Here is a 21867-nt window from a genome sequence, read left to right on the forward strand (position 1 = left end):
ATTTTAATTTTTAGCTCCCACAAATGAATGAGGTAATACAAAGTTTGTCTTTTTGTGCCTGGCTTATTTTGCTTAACATAATATCCTGCAGTTCCATCCATGTTGTTGCCAATGATGGGATCTCATTCTTTTTTTATGGCTGAATACTACTTCATTGTGTTATATGCATCACATTTTCTTTATCTATTTGTCTGTTGATGGACAGTTAGGTTGATTCCAAATCTTGGTGATTGTGAATAGTGCTGCAAGAAACACGGGAGTGCAGATTCCGCTTTGATATACTGATTTCCATTCTTTTGAGTATATACCTACCAGTTAATTTGCTTGATCATATAGTAGTACTGTTTTTAGTTTTTTGAGGAACCTTCAAACTGTTCTTTATAGTGGCTGTATTAATTTACATTCTCACCAACAGTGTATAGGTGTTGCCTTTTCTCTACATCCTTGCCAGCATTTGTTGTCTGCCTTTTGGATAAAAGCTATTTTAACTGTGGTAAGATAATATCTCATTGTAGTTTTGATTTGCATTTCTCTAATGTACAGTGATGTTGAGCACCTTTTCATATACCTGCTTGCCATTTTGTACGTCTTCTTTTGAGAAATGTCTATTCCAGTCTTTTGTCCATTTTAAAATCAGATTTTTAGATTTTTTTTCCTGTTGAGTTGTTTGAACTCCTTATATATTCTTGTTATTAATCCCTTGTCAAATAGACAGTTTGCAAATATTTTCTCCCATTCTGTGGGTTGTTTGTTCACTTTACTGATTGTTGCCTTTGCTATGCAGAAGCTTTTTGACTTGATGTAATCTTATTTGTCCGTTTTTGCTTTGGTTTCCTGTGCTTTTGGGGTATTACCCAACAAATCTTTGCCCAGACTAATGTCCTAGAGAGATCTCCAATGTTTTCTTTTAGTGGTTTGATAGTTTCAGGTCCTAGATTTAGATCTTTAATCCATTTTAATTTTGATTTTTGTATATGGTGAGAGATAGGGATCTAGTTTCTCCCTTCTGCATATGGATATCCAGTTTCCCAAGCACCGTTTATTGAAAAGACTATCTTTTCCCCAGTGTGTGTTCTCAGCCCCTTTGTCAAAAATGAATTCACTGTAGATGTATGGATTCATTTCTGGGTTCTCCATTCTGTTTCATTCTTCTGTTTTTATGCTGTTTTGGTTACTATAGCTCTATAGATGGGATCTCGCTCTGTCATCCAGGCTGGAGTGCAGTGATGATCATGGCTTATGACAGCCTTGACCTCTTGGGTTCAAGTGATCCTCCCATCTCAGCCTCCTTAGGTGGGACCACAAGCTTGTGCCACCACATCTAGTTAATTAAAAAATATTTATCTTGTAGAGATGGAATCTCTCTATGTTGCCCTGGCTGTCTTGAACTCCTGGGCCCAAGTGATCCTTCCACCTTGGCCTCCCAAAGTGCTGGGATTGCAGGTGTGATCGAGCACCCAGCCTCAATAACTCTTAGATTTGCCCTTTTGAGGCTATTTTCTAGATCTTGTAGGCGTGCTTTATTCTTATGTTTTTCTTTTTTCTTTTGTCTTTCTCTGTGTATTTTCAAGTAGCCTATCTTCAAGCTCATTAATTGTTTCTCCTGCTTGACTAATTCAGCTGTTGAGAGACTCTGATGCATTCTTCAGATTGTCAGTTGAATTTTTTAGCTCCCAAACTTCTGCTTGATTTCTAAAAATCATTTTAGTCTTTGTTAAGTTTATCTGATAGGATTCTGAATTTCTTCTGTGTTATCTTGAGTTTTGTTGAGTTTCCTGAAAACAACTATCTGGAATTCTCTAAAAGGTCACCTATCTCTGTCTAGGTTTGCTCACTTCTGCCTTATTTAGTATGTTTGGTGAGTTCATGTTTTCCTGGGTGGTCTTGATGCTTGTGGATGTTCGTTGGTGTCTGGGCATTGAAGAGTTAGTTATTTGTTGTAATCTTTGCAGTCTGGGCTTTTTTTGTACCTGTCCTTCTTTAGAAGGTTTTCCAAGTATTCAAAGTGAATTGAGTATTATGATCTGTCTTTGGTTATTGTAGCTGTCTCTTCATTAGGGTACACCCCAAGCCCCAGTAACGCTGTGGCTTTTACAGGCTCATAGAGGTACCGCCTTTGTGATCTGGGTTAGTTCTGGTAGAATTCTCTGGATTACCAGGCAGAGTCTCTTGTTCTCTTCCCTTACTTTTCCTCAAACTGGTGGAGTCTGTATCTCCTTGCTGAGCTGCCTGGAATTGGGGGAGGGATGACCCAAGCATTGCCATGACCACCACCTCTTGGACTGTGCTGGGTCAGACCTGAAGTCTGCACAATATGGCGTCTTGCCCAAGGCCTGTGGTGACTATTGCTTGGCTACTATTGATGTTTACTGAGTGCCCTAGGGTGCTTTAGTCAGTGGGTAGTGAATCCAGACAGGCTCCTGTGCTTCTCATCAGGGAGGTAGGTTCCCTTCTGGCCCAGGGTGAGTCTGGAAATGCTGGCTGGGAGCTAGGGCCTGGAGTTGGGAACTTTAGGAATCTCCTTGGTGCTTTATTTTTCTATGGCTGAGCTGGTGCCTAAGTTGTAGGACAGAGTCCTTTTTACTCTTTCCTCTTCTTTCCTTAGGCAGAAGGAGTCTCTTCCTGTGGCCACCACCTCCGCAGGCCCGTGGTGAGTACTGCCTGGTTACCACTGATGTTTTTTCAAGGCCTGAAGGCTCTTTAGCCAGCTTGTGGTGAATCCTGCCAGACTTGGGTCTCTCTTCAGAGCAGTGGTTTCCCTTCTGGCCCAGGGTGGATCTGGGGATGCTGTCCATGAGCTAAGGCCAGAAATCAGGGACTTTCGGGGTCTGCTTGGTGCTTTATTTTACTGTAGCTGAGTTGATACCCAAGTTGCAAGACAAAGTCTTTTTTGCTCTTCTGTCTCCTTTTCTCAGGCATAAGGAGTCTCTCAAGGTGGCCACCACAGCTGGGAATGCACTGGGTTACATCTGAAGTTAGTATGGTACTAGGTCTCGCCCAAGGCCCATGGCAAGTACTGCCTGGCCACTGCTGGCTACTGAAGTTTATTCAAGGTCCAAGGACCTTTTAGGCAGCAGTTGATAAATCCTGTCGGGACTGGATCTTTCCTTTCATGGCAGCTGGTTCCTTTCTGGTTCAGGGTGTGTCTAGGAATGTCGTCTGGGATGTAGAGCCTGGATGGGGGCATCAGGACTCTGCTTGGTGCTTTACTGTATTGTGGCTGAGCTGATATCCAAGTTGTAAGACAATGTGACTCTTTCCTCTCCTTAAGCAGAAGGAGGTTCTCCTGGAGCTGCAAGCTGTGCTGCCTGGTGCTGGGAGAGGGGTAATGCAAGCACTGTTTGGGCCGCCCTAGCTGGTGTCTCACTGGGTCATGTGCACCTCAAGTCCACTTGGTGGTGCACGCAACACCAAGACTTGCCCAGGAATTGAAGTCCTAGTGGCATAGACTGCCTTCTAAGTTTATTTATGACTCCAGAGTACTTTAGCTTGCCATGGTAGGACTAGCCAGAACTCAGGTTCCAACCACTGGGATGGACAGTTCCCCTCTGATTAGCGCTGGTCTAAATGCTCCCTCCATAGGTACCGACTGAATTCTGCCCTGTGTTGCTTTCCACTGTGATGGGACAGCACTGAGTTTCAGTGCAAAGTCCCACAATCGCTGTGCTATCTCTCCCACAAGTACACAGATTCTCTCTGGACAACATGGCTGCCGCCAGAGGATAGGACAGGGATGGTGTTGGCAGTTCAAGACTGTCTTTCCTACCCTCACCAGTGGCTCTTTCCTTGATAAGATGTTAAAACCAGATTCTGTGATCACTTACCTGATTTTTGGTTCTTATGAAGGTGCTTTCTTGTGTGAATAGTTGTGCAGTTTGGTGTTCTGTTGGGAGTTGGGGGTGATTGCTGGAGGGTTCTATTTGGCCATCTTGCCTCTTGCCTCTTCCCTCCACCTATACATTTTAATTTCTGTCATTGTGGATTAGTTTTGTCTGTTCATGGGGTAATCATACCTACGTGCTTTTTGTTGCTGACTTCTTTTGTTTAATGTAGTGTTTTAGCTGTTGTGATATCAGTAGTTCATTCTTTTTTGTTGTTGAGTAATATTGTATTATGTGGATATTAATACGTGATTATAACTACATATCCATTCTTCATGGTTTAATTTTTTTTTCATTTTCTTTTTTTGTTTGTTTGAGAGAGTTTTCACTCTGTCGCCTAGGCTGGAGTGCAGTGGTGTGACCTCAGCTCACTGCAACCTCTGCCTCCCAGGTTCAAGCGATTCTTCTGTCTCAGCCTCCAGAGTAGCTGGGGATACAGGCGCCCGTCACTACACCCACAAATTTTTGTATTTTTAGTAGAGACAGAGTTTTGCCATATTTGGCCAGGCTGGTCTTGAACTCCTGAACTCAGTTCATCGACCCGCCTTGGCCTCCAAAAGTGCTGGGATTACAGACGTGAGCCACCGCACCCAGCCTTATTTTCTTATTTCTTGCTCCATTACTAGGGTTATGGAAACTATCATTTAGCAGTATTCTTGAGGTTAAAGATAGCTGCATGAAATGGCCACTCTTCTTCCATCCTTTTTGGTAGGCATGCTTATTGAATCAGCATCATTGATTGATTACTTCCTTAGGAAAGGACTTTGATTACTTGCTCATTTTTTAAAGTTAGCCATTGTCAAATTAATGTTGAAAAGAGCTCTTAAAGAAAGTCAAATAAAGCAGTGTATATATATTATGCATGAAAATAGATGAGAAAGGAAAAAGGGGAAAAAGCTATGTAGTGAATTTTAATAAAATGACTAAGCAAGAAAAATGATTGCTAAAATAGATTAATGCATATGTGAATTTATTTCTTCAACAAATAAATTTTTGAGCTGTGGATACCCATGATGGGAAGGACGAAGCCACTTACCTTTTAATGGAGAAGTAAGACAGTAAACAAACAAACAAAAAATAAGATATAATTTTAGGTAATAAATCAAATTCTTTCATAAAAATAAATCAGGATAAGGGAATAGAATGATGGAAGATGGGGGATAGAGGATTATTTTAGATAGTATCCTAAGGAAAACCTTTGCTGAGGATTTGAAATTTGAACAGAGACCTCAGTGTTATGAAAGAAGGTTCAAGTAGAGGGACCAGGAAGGAAGTGGAAAGATTCTGAATTAGGAATAAACTTAAAAACAGAAAAAAAAAGACCACTGAGGCTTCAGTGGAGTGAGAGAAAGATGAAATTTGAGGGGGTGAAATAATGTAGGCCCTTTTAGACCACAATAAGAGCTTTCAGTTTTATTTGTGTTGAGAGCCATTGAAGTAGAGTGGCATGGTTTGATTTTCCTTTAAAAAGGGTGACTCTGCCTGCTGTGTGGAAAAATAGACTATAGTAGAGCAATGATAGAAGGGAGGATACCATGCTTTTTCACTAATTCAGGTGAGAGAATGATAGGGCTTGTAGCAGGTGATAGAGATGGGAATGATAAGAAAATAGGTTCAGAATGTATTTTAAAGGCAGACCTATAGTGCTTATTGATGGATTGAATATAAGAGGAATTTCCTGACAGGATTCCTTATAGGAGAGGGTTTGGAAAATTTTTATAATAGTGCATTAGTCAGGGTAGCCCAACTACTATACCTAAACACCCTCTAAATATCAGCAGCTCTATACAAGTAAAGTTTATTTCTCATTTATATCACAGTCCAATTTAGGTGGATAGAGGTGGGGTGATGGTAGACACTCTTCTGTGTGTGGTCCTTTGGGACCAAGACTCCTTCCCCCTAGTGGCTCTGTGTCCCTTGGGGCCTTCGAGCTTTTCCCCAGGTTGTCTCCATTCTTATAGCAGACTAGGGAAGGCAGATGCTTTTAGAGGTTTTTTTTTTTTTTTTTTTTTTGGCTCAGCCTGGAGAGAATGTACATAGTCTCTGCCCCACATACCATTTGCCTAGGACTTGATCATGTGTCCACATGTAACCCCAGGGAAGATTGGGAAATAAAGTCTAGTTGTGTGCCTAGGAAGAAGAGGAAATGGGTTTGTAAAAAGAGTATTTGGGGGCTTTTAAAAAGCAAATTTACTTCTAAATACATAGTTTGCAAAGTTTACATATCTAAATGTTTACATATCAAAATAAGTTACATATATGTTTATATATGTGATTAAACATTTGTATGGTAGTGACTATATTTATTTGTGGAACACTCTAATTGTAAGCACTAAAGAATGAAGAAATATTAGATCATGAACACAAGTTCCCCATAGTTATTTATCTAAAATTCAAAATGTTTAATAACTCTCCCCAATGATATTTATAGCCATATGCAAATCAGTAATGTTTTCTCAAATAGATCTTGCCTTTGATATTATAGTGTTTTCTGTATGTACTATGAGACCTTTGGTTTGAGTTATTTTTTCAACATTAAAGTTCAATTTTTTTTTCTTTTTTACTTTTTAAATGCATAGTACATTTGCTTGATTCAGTTCTACTTTTCTTTTTTTTTTTGAGACGGAGTCTTGCTCTGTCGCCCAGGCTAGAGTGCAGTGGCGCGATCTCTGCTCACTGCAGGCTCTGCCGCCTCCCGGGTTCATGCCATTCTCCTTCCTCAGCCTTCCAAGAAGCTGGGACTACAGGTGCCCACCACCACGCCCGGCTAGTTTTTTTTTTTTTTTTTTTGTATTTTTAATAGAGACGGGGTTTCACCGTGTTTGCCAGGATGGTCTTGATCTCCTGACCTCGTGATCCACCTGCCTCGGCCTCCCAAAGTGCTGGAATTACAGGCATGAGCCACCGTGCCCGGCCCAGTTGTACTTTTCTTGCTACTGGATGACAATGTATGATCTTTTCTTTTCTTTTTTTTGGACAGAATCTCACTCTGTCACCCAGGGTGGGAGTGCAGTGGCTCAGTCTTGGCTCACTGCAACCTCTGACTTCCAGGTTCAAGCGATTCTCCTGCCTCGGCCTCCTGAGTAGCTGGGATTACAGGCGCGTGCCACCACGCCCGGCTAATTTTTTGTTTTGTATTTTTAGTAGAGACCGAGTTTCACCATGTTGTCCAGCCTGGTCTCAAACTCCTGACCTTGTGAGACGCCTGCCTCGGCCTCCCAAAGTGTTGAGATTGCAAGCATGATCCACCACGCCTGGCCTGTATTTTTTTTTTTTTTTTTTTAGTAGAGATGGGGTTTCACCATGATGGCCAGGCTGGTCTTAAACTCCTGACCTCAAGCGATCCATCTGCCTTGACTTACCAAAGTGCTGGGATTACAGGCATGAGCCACCATGCCTGGCCGACAATGTATGATCTTTCTTACTAACATTTATCAGTAGAGACCTATGATAAAGCACGCATAAAGAGAAAGGACACTTTTTTTTTTAAATAAAGAGAATAGTCTTGGGGATTTGATAAAAAAGCAAAAACAACATTATATTTTTTGAAAAGTAAATTTTATTAACACTGCAGAATACTGCACAGAACACTGCATTAAAAATCTTTAGGTACTTTTTTATTTCTTTAACTGGACTTCTAGTTTAAAGGAAAGTCTTTATTCCCTGTTTTCTTTCTTCACCACAGTTTTCCTCTATAATTAGTCCCTTCTAACTCAGTCCAATGAATAACATCATAAGCTGGCCTATTCTGAACCACACCCTGCTGAACCACAGCAACTTTCTTACCACGTTAGCGTATACTGTTAGCATATGCTTTTGAACTGTCTTCATTGAGATAGAGAATAAAAAGAATATTAAATAATTTTCTATATAAAAGGTACAGCGTTGTCTGATTGCTATGTAAATGCCAATAATGTGCTTAGTTCTTTACGTGTATTGTTTTATTCTTACGGTCAGCTGTCATTTATATATATAAATGTTTTATGTATAAAAGTTGTCAGAGTACTTACTGGTCAGGCTAAGCTGATACACATAAACTAGTGTGTCATACAATAACTCACATTTTGTTTTATATTTTATTTTCATAGGTTTTTGGGGAACAAGTGATGCTTGGTTGCATAAGTAAGTTTTTTTTATTTTAATTTTATTTTGAGATGGAATCTCACTCTGTCATCAAGGCTGGAGTTCAGTGGTGTGATCTGTGCTCACTGCAACCTCCGCCTCCCGGGTTCAAGTGATTCTGCCTCAGCCTCCCAAATAGCTGAGATTACAGGCATGTGCCACCACACCCGGCTAATTTTTGTTTTTTCCTGGGACAGAGTCTTGCTCTTGTCGCCCAGGCTGGAGTACAGAGGTACAATCTTGGCTCACTGCAACCTCCGCCTCTCAGGTTCAAGCGATTCTCCTGCCTCAGCCTCCTGAGTAGCTGGGATTACAAGCACCCACCATGCCCGGCTAATTTTTGTACTTTTAGTAAAGACAGGGTTTTGCCATGTTGGCCAGGCTAGTCTTGAACTCCTGACCTCAGGTGAGCTGTCCGCCTCAGCCTCCCAAAGTGCTGGGATTACAGGTGTGAGCCACTGTGCCCGGCCATTTTTGTATTTTTAGTAGAGACGGGGTTTTGCCGTGTTGACCAGGCTGGTCTTGAACTCCTGACCTCAAGTGATTGGCTTGCCTCGGCCTCCCAAAGTACTGGGATTAACAGGCGTGAGCCACTGCGCCTGGCTGAGTAAGTTCTTTAGTGGTGATTTCTGAGATTTTGGTGCACCTATCGCCTGAGCAGTATACACTATATCCCATTTGTTATCCCTCACCCACCTCCTACCCTTTCCCCCAAGTCCCCAGAGTTCATCGTGTCATTCTTAGGTCTTTGAATCCTCATAGCTTAGCTCCTGCTTATGAGTGAGAACATATGATGTTTGGTTTTTCCATTCCTGAGTTACTTCACTTAGAATAATGGTCTCCAGTTCTATCCAGGTCACTGTGAATGCCATTATTTTGTTCCTTTTTATGGCTGAGTAGTATTCCATGGTGTATATTGACCACAATTTCTTTGTCCACTCATTGATTGATGGGCAGTTGGGCTGGTTCTATATTTTTGCAGTTGTGAATTGTGCTGCTATAAACATGCCTGTGGGAGTATCTTTTTTTGTGTAAATGACTTCTTTTTCTCCAGGTAGATACTCAGTAGTGGCAACTGGGTGATACCCTGTTGCCTAGGCTGGAGTGCAGTGGCATGATTTGGGCTCACTGTAAACTTTGCCTCCTGGGTTCAAGTGATTCTCATGCCTCAGTCTCCTGAGTAGTTGGGGCTACAGGCACATGCCACCATGCGCAGCTAAGTTTTCGTATTTTTAGTATGGGTGGGGTTTCGCCATGTTGGTCAGGCTGGTCTCGAACTCCTGACCTCAAGTGATCCACCCGCCTTGGCTTCCCAAAGTGCTGGGATTATAGGCGTGAGCCACTGCACCTGGCCTACTTTTAATTCTTTAAGGGATCTCCATGCTGTGTTTTTATAGTGGTTGTACTATTTTACATTCCCACCAGCAGTGTAAAAGTGTATTCTCTTTTCACCACATTGCTGCCAACATCTATTATTTTTTTGATTTTTTTTTTTTTTGGCCATTCTTGCAGGAGTAGGGTGGTATCACATTGTTATTTTGTTTTGCATTTCCCTCATCATTAATGATGTTGAGCATTTTTTCATGTTTGTTGACCTTTTGTATATCTTCTTTTGAGAATTGTCTATTCATGTCCTTAGCCTACTTTTGGATGAGATTGTTTTTCTTGCTAATTTGTTTGAGTTCCTTGTAGTTTCTGGATGTTAGTCCTTTATTGGATATATACATTGTGAAGATTTTCTTCCACTCTGTGGGTTGTCTGTTTGCTGTTTCTTTTCTGTGCAGAGGCTTTTAGTTTAATTAAGTCCCATCTGTTCATCTTTGTTTTGTTGCATTTGCTTTTGGGTTCTTGATCATAAAGTCTTTGCCTAAGCCAAAGCCTGGAAAGGTTTTCTGACATTATCTTGTAGAATTTTTATTCAGGTCTTAGATTTAAGTCCTTGATCCATTTTGAGTTGATTTTTGTGTAAGGTGAGAGGTTTTCATTCTACATGTGGCCTGCCAACTATTAACATTTTGTTTATTTAGAGATGGTGTCTTAAATATTGCCCGGGCTGGTCGTGAACTCCTGTGCTCAAGCAATCCTCCCACCTCAGCCTTTCAAATAGCTATGACTATAGGCATGCACCACTGTGCCCAGCTTGATAATTTATTTCTTCCATTACATTTTCTTCAACTGAAATAGTACAAAATGTGTTTTCTGTCAGCACCCACTTTTGTTTTTACTTGACATTGATCTGCTATAGGTAAAACTTGGGCTTCTGTATTCTATGTAGTAATGATTAGCTGATATGCACTCTTGTCACATCTTACCTCAAATTCTGTTTCTCTGCAAATTTTTTTAAATTCTTTCAGTAAAATAGTGTCCTTTTTTTTTTCCCCCTTTCTGAGAGACATCTGTCCACCTTTGACCTTAATCTCATTTAGTCTTGCTTACCAAGAAACTTTGGCTCACCAGTTAGACCTTCTTTCTCTTTTTCTTCAGTTTTTAGTTTCTGCTTCCTTGCTTGATCCTATATTTATAGTCATAGAGTTGTGTTCCCAAGCCCCCTAACTAATAAACATTTCACTCACAATACTCCTGCTTTCTTTCTTTTTTTTTTTTTTTGAGACAGAGTCTCACTCTGTCTCCAGGCTGGAGTGCAGTGGCATGATCTCCACTCACTGCAACCTCCGCCTCCCGGATTCAAGCGATTGTCCTGCCTCAGCCTCCTGAGCAGCTGGGGCTACAGGCACGTGCCACCACGCCCGGCTAATTTTTGTATTTTTAGTAGAGAAGGGATTTCACCATCTTGGCTAGGCTGGTCTTGAACTCCTGACCTTGTATTCTCCCGCCTCGGCCCCCCAAAGTGCTAGGATTACCGACGTGAGCCACTGTGCCCGGCCTTACTCCTGCTTTCTTTGTAGCAGATTTGATCAACATCTGCTAACTACTTACTTGCCACTCTGTGGCTTCCTCCTTAACTTCCGTAATCTTTTTCTGTTTTGTACTTCTTTTCAAGAACACCAGTGATATCCAGAGACCTTTGTCTCAGGCCTAAGCCTAAAATAATAGTATGGAAGGGCTAAAAAAATCCCTTAAGAGATATTTAATTCAATTTTCTTTTCCTGTTTTGCTTGATGTTATTTTGATTATACCAGCTTTTTTTTTTTTTTTTTTTTTTTTTTTTTTTTTTTAATTATACCAGCTTTCTTTTGGCTAGTGTTTGTATGGTATTTCTTCTCCTTTAAAAAAAAAACAAAACTTTCTGATTCTGCATCCTCATGTTATAGATGTGTGTCTACTGAAAATAGCAGATAGTTGAATTTTAAAAATTTGATCTGACCATCTTTGTTTTTTAACTGAAGCATTTACATGTAATATAATATAATTACTGTTGTATTTAGCTTAAAACTTTACTATTTGTTTTCTATTTGATCCACCTATTCTGACTTTTTTCCCTTCTCCTTTCTTGCTTTCTTTTGAACTTATTATTCTATTTTTTCACTCTACTAGTTGGAAAGTTACACTTATTTATAACTTTTAATTTCAGGAGTACATGTACAGGTGGGTTCTTTAGATAAATTGTGAGTTGCAGGGGTTTGGTGTACAGATTATTTTGTTACCCAGATAATAAGCACGGTACCCGATAGGTAGTTTTTTGATTCTCGCCTTCCTCCCACCCTTCACCCTCAAGTAGGCTCTGGTGTCTATTGGTCCCTTCTTTGTGTTCATGTGTACTCAGTTTTTAGCTCCCATTTAGAAGTGCAGAGTTAGGTTTTCTGTTCTTGCATTAGTTTACTTAGAATAATAGCCTCCAGCTCCATCCATGTCGCTATAAAGGAACGTTATCTCATTCTTTTTTATGACTGCATAGTATTCCGTGGTGTATCTGTGCCACATGGAAAGTTATACTTAAAAAATCTTTTTTTTTTTTTGAGATGGAGTTGCGCTCAGTTGCCCAGGCTAGAATGCAGTGGTGTGATCTTGGCTTATTGCAACCTGCGCCTCCTGAATTCAAGCGATTCTCCTGCCTCAGCCTCCCGAATAGTTGGGATTACAGGCACGCACCACCCTGCCTGGCTACTTTTTTTGGTACTTTTTAGTAGGAACAGGGTTTCACCATATTGGCCAGGCTGGTCTCAAACTCCTGACCTTAAGTGATCCGCCTGCCTCAGCCTCCCAAAGTGCTGGGATTACAGGCGTGAGCCACCAGGCCCAGCCTAAAAAAATATTTTTTAGTGGCTACCCTAGAACAACGATCAGCAAAATTTTCCTGTAAAGGAGCATATAGTAAAATTTTATACAAAATTTTGGCTTTGTGGACCAGCCTGGGCAGCATTCCATCTTGCTATGGGGTGATACTTCTTGGGATGATACTTTTCTGGCTGGAAACGTCTGTGGCCAGTGGCGCCTTTGCCTGAGTTTTTCTTGGGTCTGCTGGGCTTGTTCTGCTCACTCTTAATGGCAGACTATTTTTGGCTTGCACTACCAGCCTGGATCCCACACCTACCAAAGGTGAGCCAGGCATGGAGTGGCGAGGGTTGTGTGAGTGAGCGAGGAGTTTGGCCACTGTACACAGCGGAGCATGCTGGCTGCAGTGGGGCAGGCAGCTCCGGGTGCAGGCACAGGCGCTGGCTTCCCTGCAAGGCTGTGGCTGGACCAGGCGTACCATAAGCAGCTTCCACGGCTGGCACTGGGGAATGCAGTGGTGTTCGGAAGCTTGGAGATGCCAGGAACCGCAGAGCCTCAAAGAGGGTGTCACAGCCTTGGCTCAGGGACCCCCCAGGTCTGGGATCCGTGAAGGTCCCTTCTCTCCTGTTGCCTATGAGCAAGGGGCGTATTTCAGCCCTGTTTGTATTATGGCTCTTTTAGCCCTGCCATTTGGCAGGTCCTGAGTTCTTGTTCTGCACCCAGGAGGAATGAGGTATGTGGAGAAGTGGAAGGTGAGCAAGGTGAAGAGGAGCTTTATTGAGTGATAGAACAGCTCAGAGGAGACTTGCAGTGGGTAGCTCCTCTCTGCAACCAGGGTATCCTGATGAGTGTTCAGCTCTCAGCAGAGTGGAGACCATGGAGTGGGTAGCTCCTCTCTGTAGTTGTTGCATAACTCTTCAGCTCTCAGCAGAGGAGACCCCGGGGTGGGTAGCTTCTCCCTGCAGCTGGTTGTCCCGTCATCTCAGCTCTCGGCAGAGAGGAGACCCTGGGGTGGGCACCTTTTCTCTGCAACTGGCAGGTGGTTGTCTCCTCAAGTCTGGCTGAGTTTGGGCTTTTATAGGTCTCAGCAGGGAGGAAGTGTGTACTCATTGGTTCATGGACAACTATGGGTGGGCCTGGAGAAAGCACCACAAGTTCCCACTCTGGTCATCAGGTGCCAATGGAAAGCCTTGTCCCCAGGCTTCAGGCCTTCCCTGGCTTGAAGGTGGGGCTTCACCAGGGACCTGCCTCCTTTTGCCCAGGAGCCTGTCTGCCTCCTGCTGCTGTTCATGGTGCCCAGGCTGTTTGTGACAGGGGGCACCTACAGGCCAGCACTGAACTGCCCTCAGTACCCCCATGGCCTCCCTCTAGCGTTTGTAGGCGCCCAAAGTTTAGAGGGGGCCGAGGTGGCAGGGGACTGGTGTATCAGTGCTATCTGGAGCGTGCGCACACTTGACCAGACTTTGACAGTGCCCAGGCTCGGACCCAATCTTGCTCTGAGATTGGAGTGGGTGCTGGGAGTGAGAAGAGGCCAGGCAGTGGGAGCAAACACTTCTGAACCTGCAGGGTCTGGGCAGGGGGCCTTCCCAGGCCTCTGAGAGTGCAGAGATGCCTGGGTCTGCAGCTGCAGGTTGGGCGGCTGAAGCTGTGCCTGGGAGGGTGGGGCTCCTGCCTACTTCCATCCCCCAAGAACACAGTGATGCCCCGGTCTGCAGCGCACCTGGATGGGTGGCCACAGCTGCACCCAGGGAGCGTGAAACTCCTGCCCTGTCAACTCAGAAGGTGGCGGGGCTCCCACCTGTTCCTGGCTTCTGCTGCCTCCATGGAGCATGCAGTCCTGGCTGCACCTCCCCCACTGCAGCTGGTGTCATGGCAGTGGCCGCTGTTGATGGGCCGCTGCTGCCATTGGTGGCATGCACTTATAGTCACAGCTACTCGGGANCAGGGGGCCTTCCCAGGCCTCTGAGAGTGCAGAGATGCCTGGGTCTGCAGCTGCAGGTTGGGCGGCTGAAGCTGTGCCTGGGAGGGTGGGGCTCCTGCCTACTTCCATCCCCCAAGAACACAGTGATGCCCCGGTCTGCAGCGCACCTGGATGGGTGGCCACAGCTGCACCCAGGGAGCGTGAAACTCCTGCCCTGTCAACTCAGAAGGTGGCGGGGCTCCCACCTGTTCCTGGCTTCTGCTGCCTCCATGGAGCATGCAGTCCTGGCTGCACCTCCCCACTGCAGCTGGTGTCATGGCAGTGGCCGCTGTTGATGGGCCGCTGCTGCCATTGGTGGCATGCACTTATAGTCACAGCTACTCGGGAGACTGAGGCAGGAGGATCACTTGAGCCCAGAAAGTTGAGGCTGCAGTGAGCCATGATTGTGTCACTGTACTCCAACCTGCATGACAGAGACAGACCCTGGCTCTATAAAACAAAAACAAATACAAAAACAAAACAAAACAACAACAAAATAAAATGAGTTAATGGAAAAGGAGCTGTAGGAGTGAGTAAGAAAAAGAGCAAGACTATCAGGAAGACTACAAGAAAAATAACTATGTGAGGACACTTTCAAGAACTAGAAATCGGCTGCTTTAGTCATGCCATAGTGTGGTGTGTTAAAATGAAGAATGAGGAAAGACCTTTGGATTACCAACTCTGGAATTTCGTGACTTTTCCAGAGCGTTGTCAGGTAGCTTGCTATGTGGTAAGAGTGGTAAGGGAGTAGAAAGTGAGTTCCCAAACACTTGGGAATACAGTGATTTTCAAATACGATTTTCTGGATCAGCAATAACAGAATTACCTACATTTCCTCAGCTCATAACTATTGTTGAGCCTGGTAATGTACATTTAAAAAATATATTTATTTATTTATTTATTTAGAGATGGAGTGTCACTCTTGTCGCCCAGGCTGGAGCGCAGTGGCGTGATCTTGGCTCACTGCAAGCTCCGCCTCCCGGGTTCATGCCATTCTCCTGCCTCAGCCTCCCGAGTAGCTGGGACTACAGGTGCCCGCCACCACGCCCGGCTAATTATTGTATTGTCCGTAGAGATGGAGTTTCACCATGTTAACCAGGATGGTCCTCATCTCCTGACCTCGTGATCCACCTGCCTGGGCCTCCCAAAATGCTGGGATTACAGGCATGAGCCACCATGCCTGGCCGGTAATACATGTTTTGAAAAAGTTCCCCAGATGATTTTAATGAAAGCTCATGTCTCGCATTTGCAAATACAGATTTTTGAAGTATTTTAGCAAGGACTGGCTTGTGATCAAGATGGATTTCTGAGTGGTATTTTGAGACAAACCCTCCTTTTTGTAAAACGAAAACCAAAAAAAAAAGCAGTAATTGATAAAATAACAAAGATAAAACCAAATTGACAAAACTAGGACTCAAAAAACGTAAACATTTCTGTGTTTCAGGAAGGAGCAGGTGAGGTTTTGGGTGCTTTGAAGTAATAGGGAATTGTAATTAGAGTTGGGCTTATTGTTGGAAACAGTGGACCAAGATAGGACTCCTCTGTTAAAAAAGATGTTTCTGAGTTTACTTCCAGAGCTGCCATATTATACAACTTTAGGGATTAGATTGTAGTTACTTAGTACAATGGTCTTTAACCTTTTTGGCACCAGGGACTGGTTTCATAGATGACAGTTTTTCCACAGATGGGGTAGTAGGGGATGGTTTCGGGATGAAACTAGTCTGCCTCAGATCATCAGGTATTAGGTCATCAGGCATTAGTTAGATTCTCATAAGGAGCATGCAATCTAGATCCCTTGCATGTGCAGTTCACAATAGTGCTTATGCTTCCATGACAATCTAATGCTGCTGACTATCTGACAGGAGGCAGAGCCCAGGCAGTAATGCTCACTTGCTTGCTGCTCATCTTCTGCTGTGCGGCCCAATTCCTGACAGGCCATGGACTGGCACTGGTCCATGGCCCAGTGGTTGGGGACCCCTTGACTTAGCACATCTTCTGGAGTGGTACAGGTCACAGCCTCCCTGGCTGTAAGATTTGCTGCTGACTGCTGCCAGATGCCATAGCTTATATGAACCAAATACTTAGAGATTCAGGAAACTAAACATAGCTATGCAACTAGGAACTTGGTAACTCAGAGTATATCCTCATTGTTATTGTAGAGCAGAATCTCCATGTAGACTACCTGTAAGAAAAATATTTATGAGATAACTGAGGAAATTTGAATATCAATTGATCATTTAATACCAAAAGTTTTTAGTTAAAAAATATATTTATGATACTGTGGTTCTCTTAAAAAAGTAGTAAACAGGTTCTCAGTAAGTGTTTGTATGAAAAACAAAAGAAGTTCTATCAAAAGTCCACTTGTAAAGCTAAATTCTCAAACATACGAAGTCATCTCATGCTAAGGAAGATATGAAATAAACAACCAGAAGAGCAGTTCAGTCTGGATGACGTTTCAATGTTAGTCTGAAAAATATTAAATCACATACTCAGGATTTTCAAAAAGAAAAGGAGTAATAGCCCTTACGTATAAATAATTTTGGAATGTAAACCGGCAGAAAAAAGATCAGGTGGATTTGAAAATGACAAAAACTTTAGAAGTGAAAAATATAGTTGTAATTTTTAAAAGCCAACAGCATGGTGTTCGTGAATGAGTCAATAAGATGTCAGTTCTGTCCAATATTAATCTGTAAAATCAATGCAGTATTAAAATCTGAAAAGGTTTTTATTCATGATAGTAAACATGTGAACTTAAACATTTTTATGGTAGAGTAAATAGCCAACGTAAAATTTGTAAAGAACAACACATTAAGGTAATGTGCCCTTCAGATACCAAAATTTATTATAGGACTATAGTAATTAACAGAGGTTCGGGGAGGAAAAATAGACCTATGGAATAGAATATAGAGTCCAGAACAGATTGATAGGTACAAATCCATAGATGGAATCTATTTTTAGTATGCTATGAGATAGGACTGTTAATTTTCTTCACTTCAACTCAGATTAGCAGTTGAACCAGTACCACAGTGAAATGTTTATCCTTTCCTAACTAGTTTATTTTTAAATTTTTTTCCAAGCTGGAGTGCAGGGGTGCGACCTCAGCTCACTGTAACCTCTGCCTCCCAGGCTCAAGTGATTCTCCTGCCTCAGGCCTCTGGGGTAACTGGGATTACAGGGACATGCCACCTTGCCTGGCTAATTTTGTATTTTTAGTAGAGACAGGGTTTCACCATGTTGGCCAGGCTGATCTCAAACTCCTGACCTCAGGTGATCCGCCCGCCTTGGCCTCCCAAAGTGCTGAGATTACAGGTATGAGCCACCACCTGGCCTATATGGCTGGGGTTTTTTTGTATGTTCTGTATTAATCTCTGTGTTTGAAAGACTATCTTGGCAAAAGGGAAAAAATAGTTTCTTGATTAGAAGACTCTGACAAATATGTAGTAGTATGAGAGAATAGAGAGTACCCTAGGCAACATGTTGAAACCCCGTCTCTACTAAAAATACAAAAATTTAGCCAGGCAAGGTGGCGCACACCTGTAGTCCCAGCCAGGTTGAGGTGAGAGGATCACCTGAGCCCGGGAGATGGAGGGTGCAGTGAGCCAAGGTCACGTCGCTGTACTCTAGCCTGGGCGACAGAACAAGACCCTGTCTCAAAAAAACAAAACAAAACAAAAAACAAAAAAAGTGAAGTAACTGAAAGTATTTCTTCTTCTTATTTTTTTAATAGCACATCATCCTTATATGTTAAAGGATGAAATAAATAAGGGAAATATTGATGACACATGAGAGTGGTTTTTTGGGGGGCATATAACTAACTAATGAAGATGATAACAAATAGGTTTTATCAGCCCTGGAAAGTGTGTGGGGCATATTTCTCAGTAGAAGACAGGAATGGAATAAGATAGGTATAGGAATAAATTTTGAGTTGGAGAAGCCATTTGAAGGAAATCACTATTTTCTCAGTGAGGTATAAAAGTTGAAATCATTCTTCTAGAAGTGTGATATACTGTGTATGAGGTTTGAGAAGATGGGAAGAAAATGCAGAATACTTGTAAGGAATGCAATAAATAAGGTTAGGTAAAAAGATATAGTGGTAGCATTGAAGGACAAAGGGAAGCTGAATAAAATTTGTAGTGGTGCCTAGTTGTATAATTTTGTTAAATTTGCTCAGCAAGTCGGGGGAAGGATTCTTTTATTGCTCTTGCCAAACTCCCTTCTCCTTCCCACCTTGTGGGAGGGAGGGAGTGAGAGCCTAGAATTCCTTGAAAATATATGTCTATCTCTTTAGTTGGTTTCTCTTATCATTTTCTTGGTTTTATGTAATTTCTCTGTTTATCTGTCTTCTTACTGTTTTTAACAAATTTTACAAAATGTTTGCTCCATTGTTGGCATTCTTTCTTGTTTTTGCTTTATCCTTAAGAAATTTTGGGTACAGGGCAATTAGATTTGCATGATTATTCTGTCTTAATCCAGTCTTTGTTAAGTATAAGGAAAGAACTTGGTTCTAATCACAAGTTCCTTACAGACATTTGAGACAGCAGGGGAAAATTTTTTCTTTGTACTCTTTGGATTTTTGTATAATAAAACATTGAAATATATTTTTTTTGGCAAGTTACTATTTTTAGAAAGTGCCTAAATTTGGACAGTGAAACTTAATATTATGTGGTCTCAATGAAACTGTTGCTGTGCTAAGACACGAGTTAGTATTTTGTGTTTTAGAAGATGTAATCAACATGCTTGTTAAGCTTTTCTTTCTTGAACATCAGAAAGCAATGCATATTTACTTCTAAATATTTTGCATCTTTTATGTTACAGTTATTTTACCAAGAAAATGGTTTGCACGACTTTGAACATATACTATCCATGCTGATGGGACAGGATCCAATATGAATATAAATGATGGAGGAAGACGACGCTTTGAAGATAATGAACATACATTACGGATCTATCCTGGGACTATTTCAGAAGGGACAATCTACTGTCCTATTCCTGCCAGAAAAAACTCCACAGCTGCTGAGGTGATTGAGTCTCTTATAAACAAACTTCATCTTGACAAAACAAAATGTTATGTTCTAGCAGAGGTAAAGGAATTTGGTGGAGAAGAATGGATTCTCAATCCAACAGACTGTCCAGTTCAGCGAATGATGATGTGGCCCCGAATGGCTCTGGAAAATCGCTTAAGCGGAGAGGACTACCGCTTTCTTCTGAGAGAGAAAAACCTTGATGGATCAATCCATTATGGTAGCCTGCAGTCATGGCTACGAGTAACAGAAGAACGTCGCAGGATGATGGAACGGGGTTTTCTTCCACAGCCTCAACAGAAAGACTTTGATGATTTATGTAGTTTACCTGATTTGAATGAGAAAACTCTCTTAGAAAACCTACGAAATCGCTTTAAGCATGAAAAAATTTATACCTATGTTGGCAGTATTCTAATAGTTATTAACCCATTCAAGTTTCTTCCTATTTATAACCCCAAATATGTCAAAATGTATGATAACCACCAACTGGGAAAACTTGAGCCCCACATTTATGCTGTGGCTGATGTAGCTTATCATGCCATGCTTCAGCGCAAAAAGAATCAGTGCATCGTGATTTCGGGAGAGAGTGGTTCTGGGAAGACTCAAAGCACAAACTTTCTTATTCACCACCTTACTGCTCTCAGTCAGAAAGGATTTGCCAGTGGAGTAGAACAGATTATTCTTGGAGCTGGACCAGTACTTGAGGTAAACATATAGAAATACTGTTTTTGATTTTAATTTTAATTTTTATCCTTTGAGGTGGGGGGTGGTCACCATTCCTGGAGTATTGCAATACCAGATTGACATGTGGAGTAGATCAAGCAAGATCCTATTCCATCTCCCTGCTTCAAAAACTCTTTTAGGGCTGGGCGCAGTGGCTCATGCCTGTAATCCCAGCACTTTGGGAGGCCGAGGTAGGTGGATCGCCTGAGGTCAGGAGTTCCAGACCAGCCTGACCAACATGGAGAAACCCGTCTCTACTGAAAATACAAAAAAAAATTAGCCAGGCGTGGTGGTGCATGCCTGTAATCCTAGCTAGTCGGGAGGCTGAGGCGGGAGAATTGTTTGAACCCGGGAGGTGGAGGTTGTGGTGAGTCGAGATCATGCCATTGTACTGTAGTCTGAGCAACAAGAGCGAAACTCTGTCTCAAAAACAGAACAAAACAAACAAACAAAATTGTCTTTGGATAGACGATATTCCAGATATTAAACTGATAAAAACGTAACTACACTTGATCTTAGCCAGAAGGCTGAGAAGCTATAGAAATACTGTTCTTGCTACTCTGGGCACACTGCCTGCAGGGTAGCCCTGCTCCACAAGGAGCAGCAATTTAAAAAAAATAAAGAAAAATACTGTTCTTATTCTTAAACATATCTTTAAAAAATATTTGATAGATGTGAGAAGATGAAGTAAAACTAAATAAAAATGTAGACATTATTTTTAGTAACCAAGAGGAACTGGAAGATGGGAAAGCAAAAAAGGTGGTGTGGAAGATTGAGGAGTGTGACAGTGGTATTTTTTTTTTTTTAAGTGAGTGTCTTTGGGTCATTAATGATGCAAAGAAAGAGATGACTGTAGTCATTGTATATCCCCCTATAAGGGGAGAAAGCAGAGGCAGGTCCTGTCTGTAACTGCATTGTGATGGTTGGTGAGAATATTTTTGCTGATGTATTTGTATTTCTGCAAGCTTAACAGCTGTGCCTAGCATCGAAACTTGTAATAATGTAGAGAATATGGGAAAAAATGTTTAGTTGTGGAATGTTTTACAAGTAATACCATCCAATGTCCAAAGGAAAGGTAATACAGAAGGACAAGTACTCCACAATCTCACTTATATGTGGAATCTGAAAAGTTGAATGCATAGAAACAAAGAGCAAAGTGGTAGTTACTAAAGGCTGGGGGGATTGGAGAGATATTGGTCAAAGGACACAAATTTTTTAGTTACATAGGAGGAATAAGGTCAAGAGATCTGTTAGTACATCATGATGACTATAGTAAGTAACAGGCCGGGCGCGGTGGCTCACGCCTGTAATCCCAGCACTCTGGGAGGCTGAGACGGGTGGATCACGAGGTCAGGAGATCGAGACCGTCCTGCCTAACACGGTGAAACCCCGTCTGCACTAAAAAATAAAATACAAAAAACTAGCCAGGCGAGGTGGCGGGCGTCTGTAGTCCCAGCTACTCGGGAGGCGGAGGCAGGAGAATGGCGTAAACCCGGGAGGCGGAGCTTACAGTGAGCCGAGATCCGGCCACTGCAGTCCACCCTGGCTGGCAGAGTGAGACTCCGTCTCAAAAAAAGAAAGAAAGAACATTTCTTTCTTTCTTTCTCTCTCTCTTTCTCTCTCTCTTTCTTTCTTTCTTTCTTTCTTTCTTTCTTTCTTTCTTTCTTTCTTTCTCTGCAGCTGTAGGGGACCCGTGCTGGTATGCAGGTGAAAGGCACTCTTTGCCTGCTGAAAGTTCCCATGGAAAAACTACCATCTCCCCAGCTCACCATGGTGTATGAAACTGATTTAACTACTGGAGATGCTGGGGCTTCCAGCACTTACCCTATGCAGTGCTCGACCTTGCGCAAAAGTGGCTTCATGGTGTTCAAAGGAAAACCGTGCAAAATAGTGAAGATGTCAACTTCCAAAACTGGAAAACATGGTCATGCCAAGGTTCACCTTGTTGGAATTGCTATTTTCATGGGCAAAAAAAAAAAAAAAAAAA

The 21867-nt window shown here is 42.3% G+C and overlaps 1 protein-coding gene across 1 annotated transcript in view; it reads left to right on the forward strand.

Annotated features, from left to right (window-relative positions):
• The window catches only part of MYO9A (myosin IXA), a 301060-nt gene that overhangs the window by 46275 nt on the left and 232918 nt on the right, over positions 1–21867 (forward strand). The window contains 1 exon segment of the mRNA XM_017895809.1: positions 18952–19862. Coding sequence (XP_017751298.1) covers positions 19023–19862 — 840 coding nt within the window. The 5' untranslated portion in view covers positions 18952–19022.

This window comes from Rhinopithecus bieti, unplaced genomic scaffold (assembly GCF_001698545.2).
Source record: "Rhinopithecus bieti isolate Rb0 unplaced genomic scaffold, ASM169854v2 scaffold_27022, whole genome shotgun sequence".
In the NCBI taxonomy this organism is placed as follows: Eukaryota; Metazoa; Chordata; class Mammalia; order Primates; family Cercopithecidae; genus Rhinopithecus; species Rhinopithecus bieti.